At 41.1% G+C, this 25,150-nt stretch overlaps 2 protein-coding genes across 3 annotated transcripts; both read right to left on the bottom strand.

The window, feature by feature from the left end:
* Positions 1-4,058: 4,058 nt before the first annotated feature.
* On the bottom strand, positions 4,059-9,401 carry LOC109771529 (disease resistance protein RGA5). Of its 2 annotated transcripts, XR_012205760.1 has the most exons (5): positions 9,041-9,400; positions 8,624-8,765; positions 7,656-8,495; positions 4,612-6,626; positions 4,059-4,355 (listed from the first exon to the last, which is right to left on the bottom strand). XR_012205760.1 is itself a non-coding variant. In XM_073511313.1 (4 exons), exons 3-4 carry the CDS (start codon positions 8,429-8,431, stop codon positions 4,667-4,669), a joined length of 2,736 nt encoding a protein of 911 aa, XP_073367414.1. In that variant the 5' UTR covers positions 8,432-8,495; positions 8,624-8,765; positions 9,041-9,401; the 3' UTR covers positions 4,411-4,666. The 2 variants fall into 2 exon arrangements, 1 of the variants encoding a protein (XP_073367414.1); XM_073511313.1 differs by lacking the exon at positions 4,059-4,355 and having other exon boundaries at positions 4,411-6,626; positions 9,041-9,401.
* A 7,520-nt stretch (positions 9,402-16,921) lies between these two features.
* LOC109771527 (BTB/POZ and MATH domain-containing protein 2-like) lies at positions 16,922-18,076 on the bottom strand. Its single transcript, XM_020330216.2, has one exon. It carries the CDS (start codon positions 18,074-18,076, stop codon positions 17,015-17,017), a length of 1,062 nt encoding a protein of 353 aa, XP_020185805.1. The 3' UTR covers positions 16,922-17,014.
* Between the last annotated feature and the right edge of the window lie 7,074 nt (positions 18,077-25,150).

Genomic DNA, 25,150 nt, shown 5'->3' with positions numbered 1-25,150 from the left:
GGAGTATATTTTATCAGTTAATGTTATGGTCAGCATACGATGCAAAATACAAGGAGGATTAGTGCGGACTCTCAAGCGTGAGACGACCTACCCAGCCGCCGGCTTCCAAAAAGCTATGGTTCCTCTTGCCTCCCGTCGGCGCCGTCGCCGGTCCGCCCTGTCTCCTGTGGCCTTAGGGCCATGGAGGCGGAGTGGATCTCGGCCCTTGCCGGTGGAAGGGCTCCGTTTTTAGATATTTTTTCAAGTTTTGTTAGGGTTTGTGTCCTAGTCAGGAAGGCGAGACGGCGGCGACTACCTGAAGATGGAATAAAGGTCTCCCCGCCTAGCCCCCGTTTCGGTGATCCATCTAGCATCGTCGGTGGGCATGTGGAGGTCTGTCTCCGGCGGATCTGTCTCTGGTGGATTTGCTCGGATCTGTTCGTCGATCGTCTATGTTCCTGTGTCTTCAGGTTGGATCCTTTTGATCTACACTCTTCATCATCGGCGGTTGCTGCTCTGGTGCGTTGGTTCTGTGGGGCCTTAGCACGACGACTTCCCGACTGTCTACTACAACAAGGTTGCCTTCGGCTCGCTTCAGTGCTTGTAGTCGTCGCTGGTGGTTCACGGATCTGGATGTAATTTTTATTATTTCTAGTGCTCGTTGTACTACCATGATTGAAGATGAATAGATTGGAAATTTTTCCCGCAAAAAAAACGGATTAATGCGGACTGAGAAGCTCGGGTATAGGTTGGCAGCGGTGGGGCATGGAGCCGGCTTCTTCGTCGATTCGATTCCCATGGAGACGGCTTCTTCGTCGATTCGATTCCCCAGCAGCCATCCATTCACTACATCAGGGCATAGGCGGACCCTTAAACCATCCACATCTACGTGGACCGCGGTTTCGACGTTGTTTATTTTTCATCCAATGCAGGTCTGAATCGGTCCGTCGAGCGGTCCAGATGTATTATTTCTGGTAAATCTGAGACAAACGTGGGGGCTTTCCGGGAGTTCAGAAAATAGCCACGCAGGCATTCGACATCCCTGGCCCACCCAAATCCCTTCCCAAAGCCGGCGCCTCCACCCTCTCCATTTTCTCTCCTTCATTTTTTCTCTCTTGCCTTCGCTGCCACTCCACCACCCCGGTCGCTACGCCACACCCATGCCAAAACTCTACGTCTCCGTCAACTCCAGCATTCCAGCCCGGCTCCACCCCATCTTCTCCTCCGTCTCCATTCAACCTATCTCATCTAACCGCCCCGCCAGGTACCATCCGCTACTGCTATACTCACCATGCCCAACAACTTTTCGATGAATTGTCGAAGATAAAAAAGTTCTTCCTTCTTTCAAGCAATGGTTTTTGATTTGAACTACATATACGAGCACTATGTTGAGTCGTCCGATGAGGAAGACTACACAAGTGATCCTTGAAGACGTAGAGCGTGAGGAGGAGGAGCATGCTCTCAATTTCAAGGGATCGATCAAGGGTCACCGAGTGCTCAACCGCAGCAGGGTGTGCGGCTATTTGAGCGTCTAAACTCTATGTATGCGGCTATTTGAACGTGCGGACTTTCAAAAAAATTAAGGAGGCCGGATGTATGCGGGCAGCGTTGGATCGCCATCTCCCGCATCCGTGTCCGTGGACTGGTCCCCCCTGTCCACGGACGGATGCGGGAGAAAATTTGCGGGTCGGGCATTCGAGATGCCCTCATACAGTCCACTACTGTCTATCTATTAGAACTAGCACATATCCCCGTGTGTTGCAAAAACAAAGATATTTGTTTTGCGAGAAGCAGTGGGAAAGATAAATGACGTGTCCACCAAAAACGGTCACTGTGGTGGTCGGCGGCAGAGCGAGGAGTTGCGGTCTTCTCGCAGGTCATGATTGGCCTATGAGATCTTGATAGTGGTGGGGTTGGTCAGCCTGGCAGCGACCAACCAATTTGTGCCTTTTTTTCCCTTCGAGTCTCCCTTCGTCTTGTAGTTGTGGCTGCCTCCTCATTTCGTTGCTACATGGTGACCATCGGGGCCTTCGACTACTCTCTCCTACGACGACGTAACCAGATGAATTACTAATTGCAGCGGATAAATCCTGTTTCATTAGCATAATCAATGCATAATCAGGCATAAATGATCCTTCTTTATAAGGGTTTATCCTCTTTGATTATTTTAGTGCTCATGTGACTAGTTTTTTTATTGGAGAGAAACCAGCATATTCTATTTTATTGTCACGTGCCCACAATTTCTTTCAATTATAGCTGATCAACACATTCTCTTTTATTAGCATGTGCAAGCTACCTTATTTTCAGATAATGTCCTTATTTTCAGACAACCTAGCCACAAATAAAAACTTGTGTGATTTAGTATAAAGCTCCAAGGTGGGACAATTCCTATCTTAATTGTATGCTAGCATAGTTGGTTTTGTGCATCGGCACAGCAGGAAGGTCCATAGTTCAATCCCTTCGCGCCCTACATTTTTTGCTGCTCGTCCATCCCATAGAAAAAAAGTGTGTACGCCCAGTTTGGGCCACCTGAGAGACAAACAAAAAAAAAATCAGGAACTATATGCGGAACAGATGGTACAAAATCAATACATATATTTTTTACTTTTCGTGGGCCAGTTTTGTGGGAGCTACTATATGACACTAGTTGCGTCAAATACCGCGTGGGATGCACAGTAGTTCGCGTCCGGGCCAGCCTACTGGCAGGCAACAAAATGACCTGTGTTTATAAGGTGCGAGTAAAAATCCAAAAAAAACACACCATGTGTTGAACGATCGAACTCACGACCTCAAAGACCCAACCACATGTTGCCAGCCAATGAAAAAGACGAATATTTAATACTCCCTTCGTCCCAAAATTCTTGTCTTGGATTTGTCTAGATATGGATGTATCTAATACTAAAATATGACGTGATACATTCGTATTTAGACAAATCTAAGACAAGAATTTTGGGGCGGAGGGAGTAACATACTGCAACATCAGATTCAAAACATTTTTCTAACTTTAAAAAATATGAATTGCTTGAAAACATGAATAATTTTTGAATTTTTTTTGAATTTTCCATACATATTTGGGAAAGATGAACAAAATTTGAAAAGGGGTCATTTTCTGAAATTCACAAACAATATTTGAAATCATGAACCTTTTATAAAAACACTAACAATTATGAATTTGTGAATGATTTTTGAAAACGGGAACATGTTCCGAACAATTTTTTAAATGGGAACACAATTTCGGTATTCCAAACATTTTTCGGAAATTTGAACAAACATCAAATTGTGGACATTTTTGGGAAATTTTGAATTTACAAAGGAAGGAAAAAATAGAAATAAGCTTGGAAGGGAAAATGAAGAAAGAAAAGGAAAGATAAATATAAATCAAGAAAAGAAAACAAAACGTTAGAAACCAAACCCAAAGAAAATTGAAAATGAGTCGGCCCAGTCTGAGGTGCCCTGTGCAAAGCTTAGACTATTTGCCGCATTGCGTGGCAAATAGGGTTTTTCTTAGCAGCGTGGTTAGGCAAATAAGTGGGCTGTCTTCATTGGGCGACCGCTAGCGCGGCCCACATACGGAATTCCGGGTGCTAAAAAAAAGATGGACGCGCAAAAAATTAGTACCACTTCGGATAGACAAAAAAAATTCAAAGGTGAACGGATGAAAAAATTAGTACCACTTCAAAAAAAAATCTGAAAAAAAATCCAAAAGTAAAATATGTGTGAACAAACCCAAGGCAGATTCACTGGGGTTGGTTGTCTGACGCCAATCTTCTGTGGCTGAGGTTTGATGCGCTGGTGGGGAAGTGCATCCCAGCCCATTAGGATCAACGCGGGATCCAGTGCCGGGTGCAGTGTGCTTTACGCCGCACATAGCAACACGGTTCGTTATGATTACAACCAATATGTAGGTATATTGTTGTAAAACATGTTATATAATAGGACGGAGGAGTATAGAGTTTGAAAATAAGTGACACGGTTTTAGTTCAAATTTTCAAATGGAGGTTGTATTATTCAGGGTTGGTTCCCTCTGTCTAGCCAATCAGTTTGACCCAAGAAGAAAACGTACATACAACAGTAACACGAACATGCAATCCGTGGCTAGGAATGAGCAAGGCGCAGTAGGTGCCAACTCCTGCCCACCATCCGAGTCTTATTATAGGATAAACCGAACCAAAGCGTATCATACCATCAATATTGTAGAAACAAACAGTTCGACGAGATAAATAGTAGCACAAAGCAAAGTGACAGTTCGATGTTCCGGACGGAAAGGAAATGCATTAATCCATCTCCATCCGCTACAATTCAGCATAATGTAGGAGACACCTCAATATTCCTTCGCGTACCCCATCTTGTTGCTCCATAGAAAAAAATCGACTTCCCTGAAATCAGTGTCTATGAGTATGGTTGAACTCTCAAAATACTCGTTTGCTGAGCTAATCAAACAGTGCCTACATACAAGAATACTTTACTTCAAACTATAAGCAGCCCAAGCTTAATCTACACACTTGACCTACAGTATTATGGCGGGCTAGAACACAAACTGGAAATTCACACACCCAATAGTTACCGGGAAATTAATCAAGCTCAAATAAACAAATAAGGAACAGACTGGAGCCTAGAGATTGGAGGTAGAACCTTTGAATATACCAGCTGCTGGTAGTAGCTGACACCAATAATTATCATGCGTCCGTCACCAAGGCCCAATCACTGCATTCTCGAAAAAAAAAGGCCCAATCACTGTGTCCCAACATTTGATTATAACGTGAGGATGGCCGGGATGCATGCTGATAGCGATCCTAATGGCAGACTCTGCTCTTCTCTTTTCAGATGCAGTAGCACCCCTGTAGCCAATTCCTACATCGATTTTTTCAAGTGCTAACAGGTGCTCGATACCTATAGGTGCAGCGTTATCGTCCTGCTCCCACCCCCTGGCGTTCAACCCTAGAAAGAGGCTCTGGAGCTTAGGCATTGCCCCAGCTTGGAAGGTCAGGTGTGGCATGATATCTCCGCTGACATCAAACTTCTTTAGGGCTGTGAATGATTTTCCATAGATTGCAATTGTTGCTTCCAGGGATCTACTGAAAGTTAAAGTAAGCTCGATGAGGGCAGGTAGCTGCGCAAGAATACCAACATCGTCCTTGTCCAACTTCTCAACAGAGAGAGTCAGCACCTGGAGATTATAGAGTTCCCCAATCCAGCTGGGGACCCGGGACCTTTTTACAATGTGGAGTGTCGCAAGGTTCGGGGGAGGAGGCGACAAAGTTACTGCCTCAGGTATCCAAGATTTAGGTGAAGATATGTACAGCCACTTGAGGTTACAAAGTTTTCCCAAAGAAGTGTTTAGAGCATCCATGTCCACATCTTCAGAAAAACGTGTTCTGAGAGATAGAGTACTCAGATTGGTCAGCTCTCCTAGGCCCTTGATACTATCGAGTGAGGAGTACAGCGTGTCAAACCGACACAGGCGCTGTAGGGATGCCATTTTACCAATGCCCTCAGGCAGCCTTTCAATGTATGGAACATTCAGACACAACAAGCCAGTCAGGTGAAAAATATCCATTGGGATACAGGAGCCATCTATATCAAATGTTTCCAACTTTTGTAACCGTCTAATCTGCTGGGGTAGCTGGCACTTACTACAGCCACGAATCTCTATATGTCTCAACAGATATAACTTACACAATCCTGTCAGGTCGATTTTCCGGTTGTCATCAACAGAACTAGAACTAAATTTAGCAATAAAAACTCGAAGATACTTGAACTTAGTCAGAGAAGGTATATTCACGGAGCCTCTCCAACTTGCAAATGATCGCACTTGTGACATACTAACGTTCTCTGGCAATTTTGCACCATCCAAGTTTAAGTTCATCCGACGGGTCTTTTGAAGTTGTCCTATAATGTCCTCTGGGCTCTCTACTACGGTAATAAAATTCTCTTCTCCAGACTTGTACAAGATAAGATCCAACAACATATCATGTACTTTGCAAAGTCTCACTGACCCATCTGTGTCAATAAATACAGGTTGAATAAGGCTTCTGTTGACAAGCTCATTGAAATAACATGTTCCAGTCTGTTCTAGGCTTTGTCCACGTGCTTTACTAACGAAACCTTCAGATATCCACAGACTTACCAAAACAGTTCTCTCTATTATATAGTCCTCTGGAAACATACCAAGATACAAGAAGCATGTCTTGAGGTGGTGAGGAAGATTTTTGTAGCTAAGGTTCAAGATCTGTCTCATTGCTTCCAAGCTGAGATTTGTGTCTGATACTGACCCCAAAGAATTCCATACATGTTTCCACCTCTCATTTTGGTGGGAACTTCCGCTTGCTAATAGGCTGGATATGCTAATGATTGCAAGTGGCAAGCCACCACATTTCTTGAGAATCTCAACTGAAACATCTCGGAGTTGACCTGGACAAGCTTCTTCAGAGCCAAATATCCTATCAAAAAACAATTTCCTTGAGTCTTCTTCACTAAGAGGTTTCATTTCCAGAATGCGCTTGTGGTGACCCAAACAACATGCCTCACCCACATTCTTGATTCTTGTAGTTACTATTAATCTGCTACCAAGATCATTTTCAGGGAAAGCACATCTAATAATACCCCATGCTGATACATCCCATAGATCATCGATGATAATGATGTACCTGCAAGACAATCAATACAGCGGTAAGTAAAAGAACAAAAAACTACTCAATTACTTTAAAAGGTTGGAGGTAGCAAAATTTATTTTTTTGTTCTCCTTGAGTGTAAATAATCGTTTCGTTTGTTATTATGACTTTTGCTTGACACATATAGTACAAATTTACTTTATTTAGTCAAATGTTGTTTGTTTTAGGAGAAAATAGGGTAGCGTTTGTATTGATTAGTAAATGCAATTTAGAGATAAAATATCATGTAAACTAAAAAGTATTGCACGAACTTTTTGTATATAAATGTTTTCATGCACAGCCCCAAGTAAACCTTATTTTTTATGGCTGTGTGAATTGTCGGATGCAGAGGGCGGGGTTTGTCCATGTTTATTAGGATCATCTCCTGACCTTCTTATCTATGTTTTAAGTCATAATTCATAACATTTTCCAAGTGTTCATGGGGTCCATGCTTTGCAACTTACATAACATATTAAAGGGTTGACAGGAATGTGCCCGGCTGTGGGGCAGTGGCGAGCTTTTGAATCTGTACTCTAGGATGAAATGGTGGAATCATTAATTTAATCGACTTCCTATATATTCGAGAAAAAGAATAATATGTAATAATGTGACAGAATATTTCGAAAAACAGCATAGCAGACTTTGAAATAGATTTATGTTGTTAATTTTCTAAAAAAGCATTGACAAGGAGAAGAGGATACAGTATGGATCTTTTAAAAGTCGGTCTTATGATCACTAGTAAATCTGTGAGCTACTATATATAACTTGGAGCACTTCCTTGCTCACTTGGTATAGCTCTTTAATATTTTTTCACATAGGTGATGACATACTCTTTTATAATTGTGATCTTGATAAAAAAGAGAAAAGATGTAATTATCTACTGCTTTGAGAAAAATTCAGGAGTACAGCGTATGAAAATATTTGAAAAATGTATTAACAAATACAGACATCTTATGCACCTTTAAGAAAATATAAGTATCCAAGGTGCATGAGAGGAACAGCAACGTAAAAAGTAAGAATAAGTACCTCTTATTTTCTAGATTTTCTCTGAGCTGGTCGAGAAGTACATTTAACTCACAATCTTTAAAAGATTGTCCACACCCGAGTTGGATTAGTAAACTATGCAGAAGTTTTGAAATATTTGGCTTTTGAGACATTGGCACAAATGCACCGCAATGAAATTCTCCCTTCAGCTTACGGTATACCTCATTGGCGAGTGTTGTTTTACCTAAACCTCCAAAACCAACAATTGATACAATCTTCAACTTCTTCTCCTCGTCTTCTAGCCAACTGACAAGTTCATTGGTTGGGCCCTCCATACCAACACGTTTAGATGCATTCTCATAGAGTGCGACAACTCGTTGATCAACTGCCAAATTGCCTGATGTGAGGACATTGAGCCTATATCTTTCACGCCGTTCACTTGTTTCATGCACAAGTTTCTTGATCTCCTCGATCTGCCCAGCAATCTGATGGCGGTCCTTTGATGTTTTGAGGCGTTGAATAATCTCATGGACAAACCCAGATTTTTTGTGTTTCTCCCCAATTTTGCACATGAAGTCATCGACGATATCCTCAATGTCGTAAGACATCTCCCTGACCGCGTCCCTCCACCTTGCGGTCTGTATATCGAGCTCATCCACATCAGCAAGGCACTCTAGAGCATCCTTCATGCTGCTCAGCTCATTGCTGATGTCCTTCACCTCGTTTCTCAGGTTCTTTAGCTTGGCGAACTCGTCCCCCATCAGGGTGGCCAGCTTACCCAGGAGAGAGTTCATCACCCCGGTAGAAGCGCTCACCATTATTCCAGCCAACTCTGGCTGGATAAGTGTTCAGCTTGGCTCTCCAGTTATGCTTGTGCTGCACCTGAAACATTTAAACAGCCTGCTGAATGAAGGAAATTGCTAGCAAATGGGGCAGACACTTGAACAGTCCATCCATAGCAAGGGGTTTCTTTTCATTTCTAACGATTTCAGAGTAAAAACATATAATACCTGAGCGAGCTTGGAGTGGCTGAAACAGCTTACTCCAGAACGGCAGAACCAGAAGCAAATGCCACATGCAGCCGTGGGTAAGTGTTTAGCTTGGCTCTCCAGTTGGAGCTCCTCTTCCGGAACGCGCCTCTCTCACCGTGGACTGAAATGATGGAGAGTTCGAAAAAAATCCAGAGTTAATTAAATTCGATTATTGTCCTGCATATCCACCCGGCCGGGCGTTGACCCTCTTTCGAAAAGAAAAAAAGAAAAGAAACTCCAGATCCACCACGAGATCAAAAGCCAGTGAACTCCAGATCCACCCCGACATCGACAATCAGTGAAATCATACGACTTGACTGACCAGTCAGGACAAAATAGGAACATCTGAAGGCGAACAAATTTTGAAACTAGAAGACCAGAGACAGGGAGATAGACCTGAGCAGGCTTTCGACGGAAGAAGAGCAGCCCGTCATCTCCGGCGTAGGTGCAGCAGCAGGGGCGTGAAACGGTGGAGAAGCAGCAGCCGCAGCAGGGATGGATGGAGCCGCTTAGGAGTTGACCAGGGGCGAGAAAAACCAACGCGGAGGAAGGAAGAAGAGACGCCAGGTTCATCAATCAGTAGTGTAGCAGGTTGCATTTTCTCTGTTTAGCTCTTCTCATTCTCCCGTATTTCCAAGCTAAGCTTGTTTACTTTGCTAATTTCTTCAATCAAGGCCTGGGAATTTTTCACTTTCCTATGTTAAGGTCCTATGTGCAAATGACTCATTCCTTAGTGGCATAAAATTGAAAAAAAACAGGGTCGATAGAAAAATAGGTGCAGGAAGCATCTTGGTCATTTCCATGTCCACTTGTGCAAAACAAATCATCTCAATCTCAAGGTTGTTAAGACTTGTCTTCTCCCTGTTTTTTAACGGTTACTAATACCGTATGTACCCCAGCTAGTGTGTATTAAAACATCGAGAGCACCGTGCCGGGAGACATGAAGTTCCTAGGTTGCGCTCCTCCGGTGTTCGCCGCTGCCCTGATTGTTCTTCTCTGGCGCTATGTACGGTCGTCGCTGGTGACTCTAAGACGGTGTCTTCCTCGGGTCGGATCGAGTCCTACCATCCTCTTGCCACCTCCTAGGCTTCTAGGGGGGTGGTGCGTCGACTTGAGATGCTTGGCGGGAGATGATGTTCTTTGGTGGTGATCGACGTCGACAGAGATGCGGCTAGGTACTCGATTTTGGGTAGGCCTTTTGTGTTGTCGCTGTATTGTAATGGGTGGATGTTCTTGGACTAGCCGGATGTGAAGTTGTGCTACGCTTGTTGTTCCCAGCGAGTGGTAGTTATCTTGTACTCCCTCCGTTTCATATTACTCGTCGATGATTTAGTACAGAGTACTTGCAATTCTCTTCTTCTATAAAGGCTAAGGTACGCAATTTGCGTACTTTTGGAAAAAAAAAACATCAAGAGCGGCCAAGGCAAAAAGCGCGTTTATGCACAAGCTCGACTATTCCATTCAAACGGCCCGACGTCAGTTTTTAAAAATTCTGGCTCACGCAATAACATTTTCTATTTTGTTAGCTTTGGTTTAGTGGAGAGCGAAATAAGGTACTCCGTGTGTCGTTTGTTCCTTGCGACACGGGCCAGTCTAAATGTTGAATGCTTCACTACTGGGCTATGCTTAGGCTCCTCTTCAGCACACATATCATGCCACCTGGGGAAGCAGACAACAACCTTCTTGATGCACCCTGATTTTGAACACTTAACCGTGATGTGCTTATTTCGAAGTCCATAGTATATTGTAGAGTGAATAATCACAGTGTGTGTGTCTATTGAGTTCAGTAACAGGTAGGTAAAGTCACAAGAAAAACTGCGACGTGCTGCCAGGATACGAACTCCTGACCATCGAGACGTGACAAGTGCTGCTAGCCACTTGTAGCGTGAGTTCTTTATCGACACACAGAACCGGCAAAAATTTAAACGTTCACTGAAAATTGTGAACATTTAGGAAATACCAAATCTATTTTAGATTCTGTGAACAATTTTTTAAAACAGAAACATGTTTCTAAATTTCAAAATAAAAGATGAAAACACAAACTTTTTTATATCCACAAAAAACATCATAAGTGAACATTATTTGAATCTGTAAATAATATTTGAAAGTTGGAACTTTTTTTTGAAACACGAATAATCTTTGACAATTTGGAACACATTTTAAAAATGAGAACAAAAATAGAAAAACTGAAACTTTTTTGAAAACTGTTCACTCGAGCAAAATTTGAAACTCTGGACTTTTTTAAAAACATAAAAAAATTAAATACATTTTTTTAAATTGCAATGAGTTTTTAAAGGTGTGAAGAAAATTTTGAAACTCCCAAAATATTCTGGAAAACGTCAACAAATTTATAAATTCTGAACATTTTCTAAAACGTGAAAAATTCTTGAAAACAAAATCAAAATTAGAATTTTCCAACATTTTTTTTAAAAATGAACACTTTTTCAATATTTTTGATTTTAATTTGTTTATGTTTTCTCCCCAAAAGAAACAGAAAATCACAAAAGAACTAGGAAAAAAGCGAAGAATAGAAATCAACCGAAATAAAATTCAGAAAACCCGGTTTAGGAACCTTCTAGAACATTCGAAAAACCAGCAAAAAAACTTCTAGAAGGTTCACAATACCGGTGGCTCGAACGCGCAGATGGACCGGCCAGGAACCTTCCAGAAGATTGGCTTAAAGGCTCAGATGGGCCGGCCCAGTCTTTTGCCCACTTTTTTTTTCATGTTTGCCTTCAGTTTCTTTTTCTTTTTCTTGTTTTACATTTTTCTTATCTTTTCACTTGTTCAAAAAATGCTCGTGCTTTTAAAAAATTGTTCAAAATTTGAGAACATGTTCGCTTTTTTTGAAATTTTGTTCATAAAAACACAAATATTTGTATTTTAAAACAAATTACAGAATTTTCAAAAAAATGTTCATGGCTTTCAAAGTTGCCCAGAATGTCAATACACGAACATGGTTTAGAAAGAGTGCACAAAATTTAGAAAGCACGTTCAAAGACCAAAATGCTCTGTTTGAAACACGTTGTTTCTTGACATCCCTAAAATGAACCCAATTTTTTTAATGGCTTGTATGACCAATTCAAGGTAGCATGCCAAGTTTTTTTTTCATTTTCAACAACTTTTGTATTTTTTCTGTTTTCTCGGTCAAAAAATATTGATAAATGGTCGGATGTCTCGCAACTTGCATACGGTATCAAAATTCGTTCAACCCTGGCATGGATGCCTATGATGGGCATGCCAACCTGCCAGCAAAAGTTGGGCTCATCTCAAGAATGTTCACAATTACGCCATGTACAATGGATGGTGCCAGGATAGGCCAAAAGACTCCGTCTAAGAGCATGTTGTTTCTCTACATCCTTGGAATTGCACCAATTTTTTCGTGGTCTTGTATGACCAATTCAAGGCATAAAAAAAAGTTGCATGTAACTTTAAAAAATGTTCATGTTTTCAAGTTTGTTCCTATTTTTTCAAAAATGTTTTGAAATTTCCATTTTTTTTGCATTTTCATAGAACTTAAAAAAGTGTCTGGAATTATGATTACAACTAAGAAATCAATTTAAAAATCGGATCCACCAATAGTTATTATAATTTAGTGCAGCTAATTCGCCACTTGGACTCCTTGGTCGAATGGCTTTGAGTTCCCTATACCATGCATGAGGTCTGGGGTTCAATTCCCAGACCCATCTCTTGCTTGACATTTACACATCTAACCAACCGCATAGTCCGATCATACTATTTGCTAAAAACTCTTATGTTGTGGAATGCTCTACTAAGATACATGAGGATATTAAAATGGATGTGAACCGATGTACATAGTCTAATGTATGTCTAACTATAAAAAAAAATCTTTTGGTATGCTTTAGTTTCCATATATACAATTTAGGAGAAGATTTTTAAACTAAAATAAACTTAACAAATAACACGCTCCAATGACAAAATATGATTTGAGAGATCTAATGTATTTAAAAAACCAATATCATAATTGTATACTGATGAAGCTTTTTATCCTAATACTAAGTGTTTTATAAAATAAAAAATCATCAACTAAAATTAAATTTTAGATTTTAGTAAAAATTAATTATAATATTCATACTGATGATAATGCATTGTAGAAGTAAAAAATATTGATATAAAAATATATCCTAGTTCGACAAACATAATAGATGAACCAAAATCGGTGTCGAGGCACCTGTGTGCCGAAGATCTAAATAAAGATTGGATACAAAATACATAAATATGGATAATAACTAACATCTAAATACAACAACTTCTGATGCGGGTGGTCACATCAAGCGTGATTTCGGTCACAACAATATGAGAAAACAATGGTGACGTAACCGGTGCGGAAAAGAATCCGGTGTGCAACTGTCGCAGAAGCAAACATACAGATAAAAGAAATGAGCTCACACACTGTGTGACGTGGGCCAGCCCACCAACGTGAGCTGATGGCTCGCTCGGGTTGCCCATCCTTCGTTTGATCTGTTTACTTGCATGATTGACCATTGACTAGACACGGTGACCTTTGGCTTGACCTATTGACGTCATAATTGATCTTATTTAAATAGTTTGCGAGTTTGAATATCTTTTGTAAATTTAAAACAATTAAGATTTTACAAAGTTTGTATATTTAAAAAAATCATGAATTTCTGAAAAGATTGTGTGTCCCGTCGATTTGAAAATGTTTAATGAAATTGAGGAAAAAACACAAACTTGGAAAAATATCACGAATATAAATGAACTCACAAATTTTGAGGGAAATTACAATATTTTCATGAATCTGGAAATAGCTCATGAATTTTGTAAAAATCAGAAATTTTTAAAAATGTTCATGGATTTGCTACACAAAAGATGAATTTGAAAGTCACGCGTTTGAAAAATAAAAAGAAAAACAAAGCTAAATCGGTCCAGAAAACCAAAATCAAAAAAAGCAAAAACGAGGAGAAGCTTGGCGAAGCTTCCAACCAATTCCTTGACCTGTGCGCGGGGGGGGGGGGGGGGGGGGGGGGGGGGGGGAGGGGGGGCGCAAACGCTCAGCCATCCACATATTTTGCGCAAGCCGATTACAGGCTCGAGCGCCCCTGTTTATCTTCATTACGTTTTTCTTTTTTGTTTTTGTTTGATTTTAAAAATATTTGGGATGTCTAAAACTGATGAATTTTTGTAAACGTTCACAAATTCAGGTTATTTTGTTTTCCTTTTTTGAAAAAACAAAATATTTGTAAATTCAAATAATGTTTGTGAATTAGCAAAAACATGTTTACAAATTCAAAAAATGTTCATCTATTTTTGGATTTAATTTTATTTCTCAAAAAATATTCCAAATTTCAAAAGAAGTTCATCAATTAAAAAATGTTCATGAGTTCAAAAAAATTCACGACTTTCAATTTGTTTTACAAATTCAGAATATTTTCATGCAGTTCAGACAATGTTTGTGAGTTCCAAAATTGTTCACAAATTTAAGAATATTCATTATTTTGAAAAAGGTTCATCTATTCCATGACTTTGAAAAACATTTAGTGAGTTTGAAACAACTGTTCATGAATTTATAAAATTGTGCTTGAATTTGAACAGTGTTGACCAATTTTAAAAAACGTTTGCAATTTTGAAAATGTTCTGATTTCAAAAAATCATGAATTCAATTGTTCACGATTTTACAAAAAATATGATTTTTAAAAAAAGTTTAGGAATTAGAAAAAGAAAAGAGACAAGGAAAAAAGAAAAGAATAGAATAGGACATAAAAAGAAAAAAAGAAAAAGAAAGAAAATCAGAAGAAAAAACAGAGAAAAAAAAAGAAGAAACGGGTTCAGGGAAAGGTTCGAGAACCTTCCCAAAATCTGTGAGGGAAAAACGGGAATGGGACTGCCCAGATAGAGGATGAGGGAAAAACATTATATGAGACCAGGTCTCACGGTTAGCAGGTGAGACCCGCCCTGATGGATGACACGTGGCATTCATAAATCACAAAGCATCTAATCTCTCCCCCCTGATTTCAGGTGGGCCGAAAGCTCCCGCTCGTGCCTCAGATGGGCTTGCCCATTTATATCTACCCAAGGGGATGTGTGCTGTGTACGATTAGGCCTTTGATGACTGTCGTAAACGCCAAATAGAATTTGAGATTGTCGTAAACGCCAAATAGAATTTGAGATTGTCGACTGGGGCGAGCCTGAGAAGAAACCGGTATGACGACAGATTTCGGGGGGGCAATGCAAGCGCACAGTGTCCACTGTGTATGTGTCACCATGTTCGAGATGTGAGGCCGAGAAAGGTCATCATGATTTTTGGGTGTACGAATACTAGTTTTTGTATGAGCTAGTATGCTTCACTATTATTAATGCCTTGATGGAAAGTGAAGCCTCCCTAAAGGCATACCAATCCGCGGACACTGAAACATTTCTAGGCAATGCATGGATCGCAGGCAATCTGTTCCAAAACTAAAGGAAACCACAATGATAAGCCAACGTGATGTGGCATCTTCTCGTGTCTAGGTAGAACAACTTCTAATGACATTTTTGTCTTGTTGCTTTGGTTTTTCATTACATTTACTTAGTGTCCTGCACGGAGACATGCTCAACCATTAGGCTGCGGCCATACACTCACGTAGAGATGAGATGACGTGTGTGTACAAGCTAGTGATGAGTAAGGTAGTCTGCTGCATGGATGTGTTGGTTAGCAAAATGGGTACACTTCTGTAGAGTCACAACGTCCAAGTCCGGCGGCAAATCAATGGTGGAGCAAGAAGCAGACGCAATCAGTTGTGGGGCGTCCGTCAAGTGTGTCGTGGGTAAGCTCATGTCTGTTGCAAACTTGGAGGTGACTCAAGCCTGTACGCGTGTGTGCTGGAGTGATTAGTGGGTCTGTTAGTGGCGTGGCCGCGTGTGTTGCATGCAGAACTATGTGGGGTGCATGCAAGGTAGTGGTTAGTGGGTGCATTTTGGCTGGGTTAGTCCGGCTACTTAACCCCATGTAATTATGTCCATTGTCAAGAGAGTAAGGGGGTGTTTGGTTCCAGGGACTTTTTTGTGTTGGGACTAGAAAAAGTCCCTAGTAAACCAAACAGGGTGGGACTTTTTTAGGACTTTTTGCTAAAAGTCCTTAGAAGCACCTCCTTGAGAGTCTTTTTCAAAAAGTCCTATGGACTAGAAAAAGTCCTAGGACTAGAGAACCAAACACCACCTAAGAAAAACGGAAAAGGCACAAGTTGTGCGGTGCCACAAAATTTCCTGCGTCCTCTTCTTCTACCTCTAGCACATGCATGTTTTTTTGAGAGAATCCTTGAGCTGAGAGAGTTGCAAGGTAGAGAAGAAGCGGCGCTGCGAGAGGCGGCGCCAACAGTAGATACCACATCCAGCAATCCAACACAAATTCGCATATGGATTAATGCAGCGAAATACAACATCTCAACTGTCCTTTGAGAAATGCAAACAGTACAAGGAATAAATATTCATTTGAGTACAGATAAGGGACAATCAACTGAACATATAATCCTGCCCACCATCAAGCCTTATTACATGAGAAACTAAAGGAAACCGTGATCATACATCACCTTAGAGACGAAGGAGAAGCAAGTCAAATCTTTTTTTTCCTGTTAAAAAAAAGTCAAATCTTATTTTGGACAGCCGACCTAGACATTTGCATAGACTTGTTTAATGCCCATTCATAAGGGAAATCATAACAGCTAATATTCAAAGAAAAGCCAGCGGAACTCCAAATTCTCAATTTAACGAAGCATCTTCAGTTTTCAAATCTGCATAGTTCTACAAAAATCTTGCTAGAATGAAAAAAGAGGCACAACATTATGACAAGCTACATCCCAAATAGGAACAACACAGATACAGTACTTTACCAGGAAACTGATCAAGGTCGAATAAATAATAAGAGGCAGACCGGAGCATGGAGATTGAAGGAGGATGTTTGGACGTACCGGGTGCTTGTTGTGGCCGATGTAAAGGATTATCAATTGCCACGTTTTTTACTGACGTTTGATATCAACTGTAATGTGAGCATCGCCACGATGCATGTTGATAGCGTTTCTAATGGCACTCCGCGCTTCTCTATTCAGATTCAGCAGAGAAGGTTCAGAGCTCCAGCCCGGTATAATTATGTAAACATAGCTAATTTTGCTTCTGTAGGAAAACTAACTACAAATTTAATGAATGTTCAGGACAACACAAAAGAAAGAGACAACCATGTGAATTTCCATGGAACTTTTAGTGCCAACAAGTCAGACCACAGACCACACATTCTCCAACAAGAGTTCAGTCTTACAACGGATACACTGGACACATGATAACAATCGAGATTGAGAGAGAGAGAGAGAGTACTACTAGATCACCACATTTCAAACTTAATTCTCAGACTGCTCATACTCATGAAGGTGGGGCGACCTTGTCTAAAATGTCCATCATAATGGATGGGCAGCTCGTTGTGAGGTGCCTGAATCCATCAGTCTCCTTGACAGCTCGGAGCACGCCCTGCGAAGAAAGGAATCTAAGACAAGCATTTTTTAGATGCACGGCGTCGTGCTGCTCCGCTAAAGTAAGGGTGATTGCAACTGTTTGCACGTCGATTCTCTGGCATAGCTTCCCTTCACAAATAGCCTTTAGCCTGTCCAGTCCATACCGATCTGCTGCAACGAACAAGTGCTGCAACGCCACAACTTGATCAACATCGCAGGACAGTAAATCTGTGTATATGAAGTGAAGAAGTGCCTCGAAGGTGGCAGGCTCCATGTCATTGATCTTGATACTTTTCATGGTGGTTTCCTTCATTTTACCAAAGAGCTCAGCCTTGAAGACCGAGGATTGTGCCGCTAACACGCACCTGTGTGCATTGAAGAGTTGGCCGTCGACACTGAACGTCACATCCACGCCTTCCCCGTCCTTCAACATGCTTGCAAAATGTGTGTGCATGTCTGACTGCGGGACTGGGACTATGACCGTGCCTAGATCTTCCGTGCGAGGCTCTTTCATCACGGTCAAAACACACCTGATTGTGAAGCAGTCGCCATTGCGGGATAACAGTTCCTTCAGCTTGGACTTCTCAATAAACTTATCACGGCCCCAATAACCACCTACAGTCCAGAAGGTATTTGGTATGCTTGCTATCTGACTAACTCTTCCATCTTTCTCCAATAAACTCAAAGTGTATTCTACCTTCACACCAGTTGCCCCGCTACAGAAGCACAAGAAGACTGACAAGTGGGCAGCTTTGTCCTCCTCCTTCCACCCGTCCGGGTAGACCCTGATGTTCCAGCCGTAGCCGCTGACGCTGAATGTGCTCGAGCTAATGAACTTGCCAGCACCCTTACCTTCGAGCTTTGAGAATCTGATCACCTCAAAGTTGTGGGCGGTGGTGACGCACTCTGTCAGGCACCTCGACGAGCTCCCAGATATGGAGGTGTTAACTGAAGAAGTGGAGTTGTTGGCCATGGCGGGGAATGGCAGGAGACGGACGTTCGCTGTGTATACTGAATGTTCTTGTACCGTGCATTTATATAGAACTTCTATGAGTAGATCAGTGTGTGCACCGTGCACAGGAAGGAAGGCGTTCAGTCTTCAGTACTAGTCGTGGCATTAACTGGAGAGTGCTTTTTACCAGCGGCGGTCAACAAGTTCCCATGCCAAGACGGCCTCATTTCATATTCGTGCATCGTTTCATATTCCCATGCTGCAGCAGCCGGCCTCGCATGGGACGATGCTGCATCACAGAATTAAATTAGTTTGGGGATATCGATCAGCGCCTTGACTAGAAAGACACCGACCCTCCGTAATTACCAGGGCAGCGGTAATTGCTGCGCGTATATATGCATGTATCGATCAGCGCCCGACGCTTCGCTCCGCGCAAAGCCGCGAACGCCTCACTAGACGCGCTGGCGACCCTTGCGCAACTTCGTCAGTACTACTACATAAATTAGTTTGGACGGCCAATATATAATTTACAAAGACACGCTTAATCCTCATGTATATTTATTTGGATAACTACTCTCTCTGTTTCTATATATAAGCATTTTTAGAAATTTTAATACGGACTACATATGGATGTAAATAAACATACTTTAAAATGTAGATTAGCACATTTTGATCCGCATGTGATTCATATTAAAATCTCTAAACGGTCTTATATTTACGAACGGAGGGAGTACATACTAACCATTTCACTTGGACACACAACCTCACTACTGGAATTTGGGATTTCACCTAGTTCTCGGGCTTCGCCGAGTTCAAATCATTGGGAGTTGGGTAAAGTGACGCCTCTGCGGAGTTTTTTGATAATTGGACCCAATAGTGACGCGTAAAGCTGCTGCCAATGCATCGATGCTTAGATGAGGTGCTAAGCACATTAAATAACTTAGCAACTATACTCCCCAATGCATAGGTGCTTAGCTTATTGTAGCTAAGGTGGTGTTTTGTTCTCTAGTCCTAGGACTTTTTCTAGTCTCTAAGACTTTTTGAAAAAGACTCTCAAGGAGGTGCTTCTAAGGACTTTTAACAAAAAGTCCCAAAAAAGTCCCACCCTGTTTGGTTTGCTAGGGACTTTTTCTAGCCTCAACACAAAAAAGTCCCTGGAACCAAACACCCCCTAAGCTTGCTACATTTAATGATTTAGCAACTAAGGTGGTGTTTGGTTCTCTAGTCCTAGGACTTTTTCTAGTCCCTAGGACTTTTTGAAAAAGACTCTCAAGGAGGTGCTTCTAAGGACTTTTAGCAAAAAGTCCTAAAAAAGTCCCACCCTGTTTGGTTTACTAGGGACTTTTTCGGTGTTTGGTTCAGAAGTCCTAGGACTTTTTCTAGTCCCAGGGACTAATCGAAAAAGACTCTCTAGTCCCTGTAGAAAAAGTCACTCCCGTTTGGTTCCTAGGGACTTTTTAGGGACTTTTTCTAGTCTCTGGGACTAAAAAGTCCCTGAACCAAACACCCCCTAAATCTCTTCATGCATTGGTGGGCTTCCTTCATTTAAATGTTTTGCCTAGGTTCATGCGCTTAGCATTGTTTCTTCCTGGGTCACCACACTCATCTCTCTCCTCTTAAATAACTTGCCAAATCAGATTTTTTTGCCTACATGGAAGGCTTAGCACGTGTACATGGTGGAGCATTGGGAGGGCCCTAACCAGCCAAACATCACCCTTTGCCTGGTATCAAGGAAAAGGAACTCGGTGAAAGAAAGGAAGTCGTCAGTACTGCACATTCGCCGAGTTCTGAAAAAAATAAACTCGGCAGTGCCTGATAGGTGGACCCCACCACCAACCAGGTGTCCTGACAGCTGTCCACAATTGCTAGATTTCAACTAAGGAAACTTGGCAATCATTTTATATTTTTCTTTTTATTATAGAATTCCAAAGGTTAGGTGTATGCCGAGGAAAAACTCGGCAAACAGTTGACAGGCGGGCCATGGAAGACGTGGCAATGGCTATTCGACTGTTGCGCTTCCTATGCCGAGTTCCAAAAGTTGGCAAAGGGCATACCCGCGTCTCCCTGCAGATATTAAACATTGATGCGTGCGCGGGCTCGACAACCGCAAAAGCCCCGCCGTAGTTGCCGCTTTGCCCCCTCTCCTCCGTCGCCGTATCGTCGCCGCCGCACACTACAAGAAATATGTCAACTTGCGACCATCACTATTGGTCACTGAAAGACCATTGTTTTTTATTTGCGACATTTTTTTGACCAAAAACAGATGGTCAAAAGCTGACGGTCGTAAACTGAAATTAACGACCTTCTATGTGAGAAGGTCGTGGAAGGCAACGACCAAAACAAAAGGTCATTGGTTCAACGACCTTCTGTTTTGGTCGCTAGCTGTCTGCCCAGGCCATATCGGATCCGACGTGGCAATCTGACGTGGCAAAATTGCGACCAATTGAAAAGGTCATTGACAAGAATCAGCCCGATCTGATTAGGTATCTATATGGGCCGAGCCCATTAATTTAGCCCATTTAATGTATTTTTTCCTTGTTAATTCTGGTCGGCTTCATGGGCCAAGCCCAACATTGCAGCCTTTTTAGTTTTTGGGCCGTGGGCTTTTTGTCTCAATAGTTTGTTTTTTGTATATATAATGGGTCCACTAGTCAGATGGGTCCTAGTTATCAAATTCTGTTAAGTGGGTCCTGGCTGTCAGGGTCATATTCTTCATGTTTCAATTTGGCAGTAAATAAATAAGCAGTATTTAAATTGGCACAACAGAAAACACATATAATAATACTTCAAATAACAACCAGATTCAGTATGGAGCTCCTGCTCTACAAATAAATCACACATAATACAATGGCTAAATCTGGAGCTCCTGCCTTACAAAGAACACAAAATACAATGGCGCTTCTGCACTAGCAACTACCAAGTGTACTTTACAACCTCTACATGATGAGCTCCTGCCCTACCAACAGTGCTATATTCTTCACAACGGAGCTCCTGTCATGAACAACATGCAACCTCAATCGCCCTGTTACATGAATCAGCACAGAAGAATCAGAAAACTGGAGCCAATATATTATGAAGAGACCACTAAAAAAGAAAAGTTATTTAGAATGATAACATAAATTCAACTAGTATAATGCTTTTATTATCTAGCTAGTCAAAACAAGATACTCGTTCATACAAGAAAGGTGACTCGCGAAAATAGAGCATTCTACTCATAGCTCGCAGAGTATCAATATTCTGTTCTTATAAGCTTATTCATATGCCTGAAGCAAGTAAGGAAATCTGACCAAATAAGCAACACCTCCATAAACTGATCGTGACTAAATGGAGCAGAGGAAGGGAAGGAGCTCACAATGGCTGTTTTTGTAGCCGATGCCGAACAACACAGCCGCCACCACTGTTGCATGGAAGCAGCAGAAAAGAGGAGCCTGGCATGACGAGCCCCTTGTACCGAATCAAATCCTGCTGCACAAGAAGGACAAGAGAAATAAGAAGATAATCTTGAGGTCAAATCAAAAATCAGAAAAATAAATCATGGACTCGAACACATTCATACATATACTTAAGTTGTTAAACAGAATCATAGAATGCCATCACGTAATCCAGAAAATTTGAACACACACACACACACACACACACACACACACACACACACACACATATATATATATATATGCATGCTTGTCAAAGTTTCATTCCAGAGAATTAAAGTGCTTCCGATAGTAACCAAATTGTTTTAATACTCAGCCATCCAGTACCACACAAGAAGCAAATCCTAAAACAAAAATACACTTCCGAACAGAGCGACACACTACAATAACTTAACCAACAGGTTTGAAGAATGGATGACATACAATACAAGAAAAAGAGCAGGAGAATGGATTCTGATAGAATGTTGCATCTTCCAAATGAATATGATTTGCTTTTGGAGCTAGCTAGCACTTGGAAGAGTCTGAAATCAGCCGAGATTAAGAATCTATAATGCAAAAACCATAACCATTGAAGATTGAAAGAATCCGTGAAGTGAGTTCACTCTCTTTCTAGATATTTTGACAGTTTTGAGTAAACACACATATTAAAGTAAGTGACCATACCCTTTATATATGCTGGCCCAAACACTACCCTTGAGTAACATCTCAATTAAGCACAAGTAACAAAGTATAGGAGATGGATGAATCATAGCAGGGGTTTAGGATAATGCCCTCAAACTTGTATGCATCAAGTATTTAGAAACAAAACAGTATCACATTTATATAGAGGTAGTAAAAATAAATATGAGCATAAGGTTTTTAATAAGTAGACTCAAAGGACATGACATCACAGAGAAGATTAAAGCACAAGATGACTGCAGTTACTAGGCTACAAGTTAATACAATTGATACAAGTTAATACAAGCCTGATGTACTACTCTGGGTAAGAAGAAGCAGGTACTCTAGTAGTTTTTGCACACTAATACATGTGTTAAAATGGAAGCGTCGCTGCTGGGTTATATTAATAAATAATCCAAGTGTTGCAACACCCAACAAGATTTGCATGGTTATATTAATAAATAATCCAAGTGTTGCAACACCCAACAAGATTTGCATGAACATGTAAAACCTAGCAAGTACTTGTACTGGGATGCTGTCCATCCAACAGAGACAACAGGACAGCAGTACACAAAACATAACCATGTATTCAGGCTAAGCAAATCTTGACAGCAAACAACGACAACTTCAACTCAATAACTTGGTGAGCATGGAGTAATATTAAAAATATGGCATAATAATAATTTCAGTTGTAGCTGTCCAAATCAAGCAAGCAATAAGCCAATAACAAAAAGGAAGCATCGACAATTTACAACACTAACCCAATAAAATGAATTCCTACTTCTAGTTTAGTTCAAAAAAGGAAAAGAACAACAGACACTTCCAGTTTGTATAATCTGAAATTGAACACTGAAATTTAAGAATGAAAAGATGATTGAACACTGAAAGAGGTTGGCAAGTTGCTTGTTGGTTTCATCACAAGTACCAGGAGTATTTTTAAACCTACGCAAGTCATTTTTAAACCTATGAAAGTACCAGGAGTATTTCACTCCTTTCCAGTGCAAGTACTCAAAATTTGTTTGAGTAGCAAATCTAGGAGTACTGGAGAACTCCAAGTTAAATGTACTCAAAGCAACCACCAAAATCTCTCAATACAGGTCACAAGTAATCAGAATACAGTAGCAACAAGTACCAGGAATAAATCACATAAGTAACTAGAACAGAGAAAGAAAATGTAGAAGTGGCAGCGAGGCATGAATGGTGTCCTCAGTTACTGCTGCATCGGCCGTAACAGAGGCCGAGGAACTCGCTGTGATGGGTTGCAGCATCTGTGCTGATGCAGTCTCAGCCACAGGCTCCTCCTCACACCTGAAGTGAAACACGCAGGTTGGTCAGCAGAACTACATCAGTTTAGCTTTTGGAGATGATGAATAACTCAAATTACCCTTGATATCTGTTTCAAAAAGAATTAACCTTCTAGTATGGCCATGTTAATAGATAAAATTAACCTTTTCCCTTTTACTTTCTATGAAAAAGGTAAGAGACCAGAATTCTACATGCAGCTTCTATAGACATAAATCCAAGAGGAATACATCTCTGTACGAGAATCACCCCAAATATGAACAGAACAATTCGGTATCGCCTAGACGAGGAATTGAAAATGCATGAGCTGATGCTATTGTATGATACAAGTATATACTCCCATAAAAGAAGTGTTGTTTAAGTACACTCTCTTCTCTTTATTCTATCTATTAAGTATATACTCCCATAATAGATAAAAGAAGTATATACTCCCATAAAAGACTTCCAGCTGCCTTTCAGTGCCTACGTACAGTGCTTTGCAGTCAGGTTTAGGACTAGCACGGTGAAAACAAAACTATCTCCTTGATGTACTTGTTATGTTAAACCATCAAAATCAATCTGGTGTGACACAGGTGGGTTATGCTATCCACGACACGAGCACTGCACTTGTTAATATTGACTGCAGTAACGAGCGACTGTTCGATGCTACGATTGAACCACAGAGTAAACTCAAATGAGCGTGGAAGAAGAGTTCACACTACTGGAATCAGCTTCTTTGCCGTCCGCCATGGCGGACAGCAAAGGCATGGATCACGGACGGCAAACTTCTTTGCCGTCTGCCAGCAGACGGCAAACTGTCCATCTGAACACGTGCCAGCAAAGGCCTTCTTTGCCGTCCGCTTCCTGGAAACGGACGGCAAAGGATTGTCCCGTCCGCCGTTGGTGGCCAGCAGACGGCAAAGATCGTGGACGGCAGTGAGGTGGGGTGAGAGCCGTTAGGGGTTAACAGCGTGCTTTGCCGTCAGCCAGCGGACGACAAAGAGGCTAAGGTCTTTGCCGTCCGCTGGCAGACGGCAAAGTTTGCCGTCCGCTGGCAGACGGCAAAGTGCTCAAACATGCCAGTCCCAGGAATCACAGGTAGCTGCCGCGTGGCATGTTTGCCGTCAGCTAGCTGACGACAAAGAGCCTGTACATCCCTGTTTTTAATTTAATTCATTCAATTTGACAGCAATTCACAGATATACACAGATATACATATATACACAACAAGCATATCCAACACACAAGTTTCATCATATATACATACACAACCAACACATATATAGTTCCATCCTTACATATTACAAAAGTTTCACATTGTCCATCCAACACCGTTATCCATCCATCCATATAACAAGTTCCAACCATGCAAGTTCATTGATACAAAATAAAAACACAAATGGAAAAGAAGCACTCCATCCATGCAAGCTTCCGTGAATTAAATCAAATCTGCAAAATGATAAACAAGATGTTAGAAGAAGAAGAAGAAAATGAAGAAGAAGAAGACTATAAGAAGTAAGCATACTTAAGTAAAATGGAGCTAACCTAGAACAAAATGAAGAAGAAGAAGAAGACTAGAAGAATACTAGAAGAAGACCAGAAGAATAAGAAGAAGAAGAAGAAGACTATAAGCTTATTATGTAAACTTGGTCATTTTGTGCTAACATAAGTAATTTTGGAGTTAACCTATAGGAAACTTAGCATATTAGAGCTAACTTAGAGCTAA

This window comes from Aegilops tauschii, chromosome 3 (assembly GCF_002575655.3).
Source record: "Aegilops tauschii subsp. strangulata cultivar AL8/78 chromosome 3, Aet v6.0, whole genome shotgun sequence".
Classification (NCBI taxonomy): domain Eukaryota; kingdom Viridiplantae; phylum Streptophyta; class Magnoliopsida; order Poales; family Poaceae; genus Aegilops; species Aegilops tauschii.
The sequence above is the reverse complement of the archived record's forward strand: the minus strand, read 5'-3'. Positions and strand labels throughout refer to the sequence as shown.

Coding starts and splice junctions, on each gene's coding strand:
- LOC109771529 (XM_073511313.1), bottom strand. CDS start 8,431: ATGGTGAGCGCTTCTACCGGGGTGATGAACTCTCTCCTGGGTAAGCTG. Junction 6,627..7,655: donor GAAAATCTAGAAAATAAGAG/GTACTTATTCTT, acceptor ATTGTCTTGCAG/GTACATCATTATCATCGATG.
- LOC109771527 (XM_020330216.2), bottom strand. CDS start 18,076: ATGGCCAACAACTCCACTTCTTCAGTTAACACCTCCATATCTGGGAGC.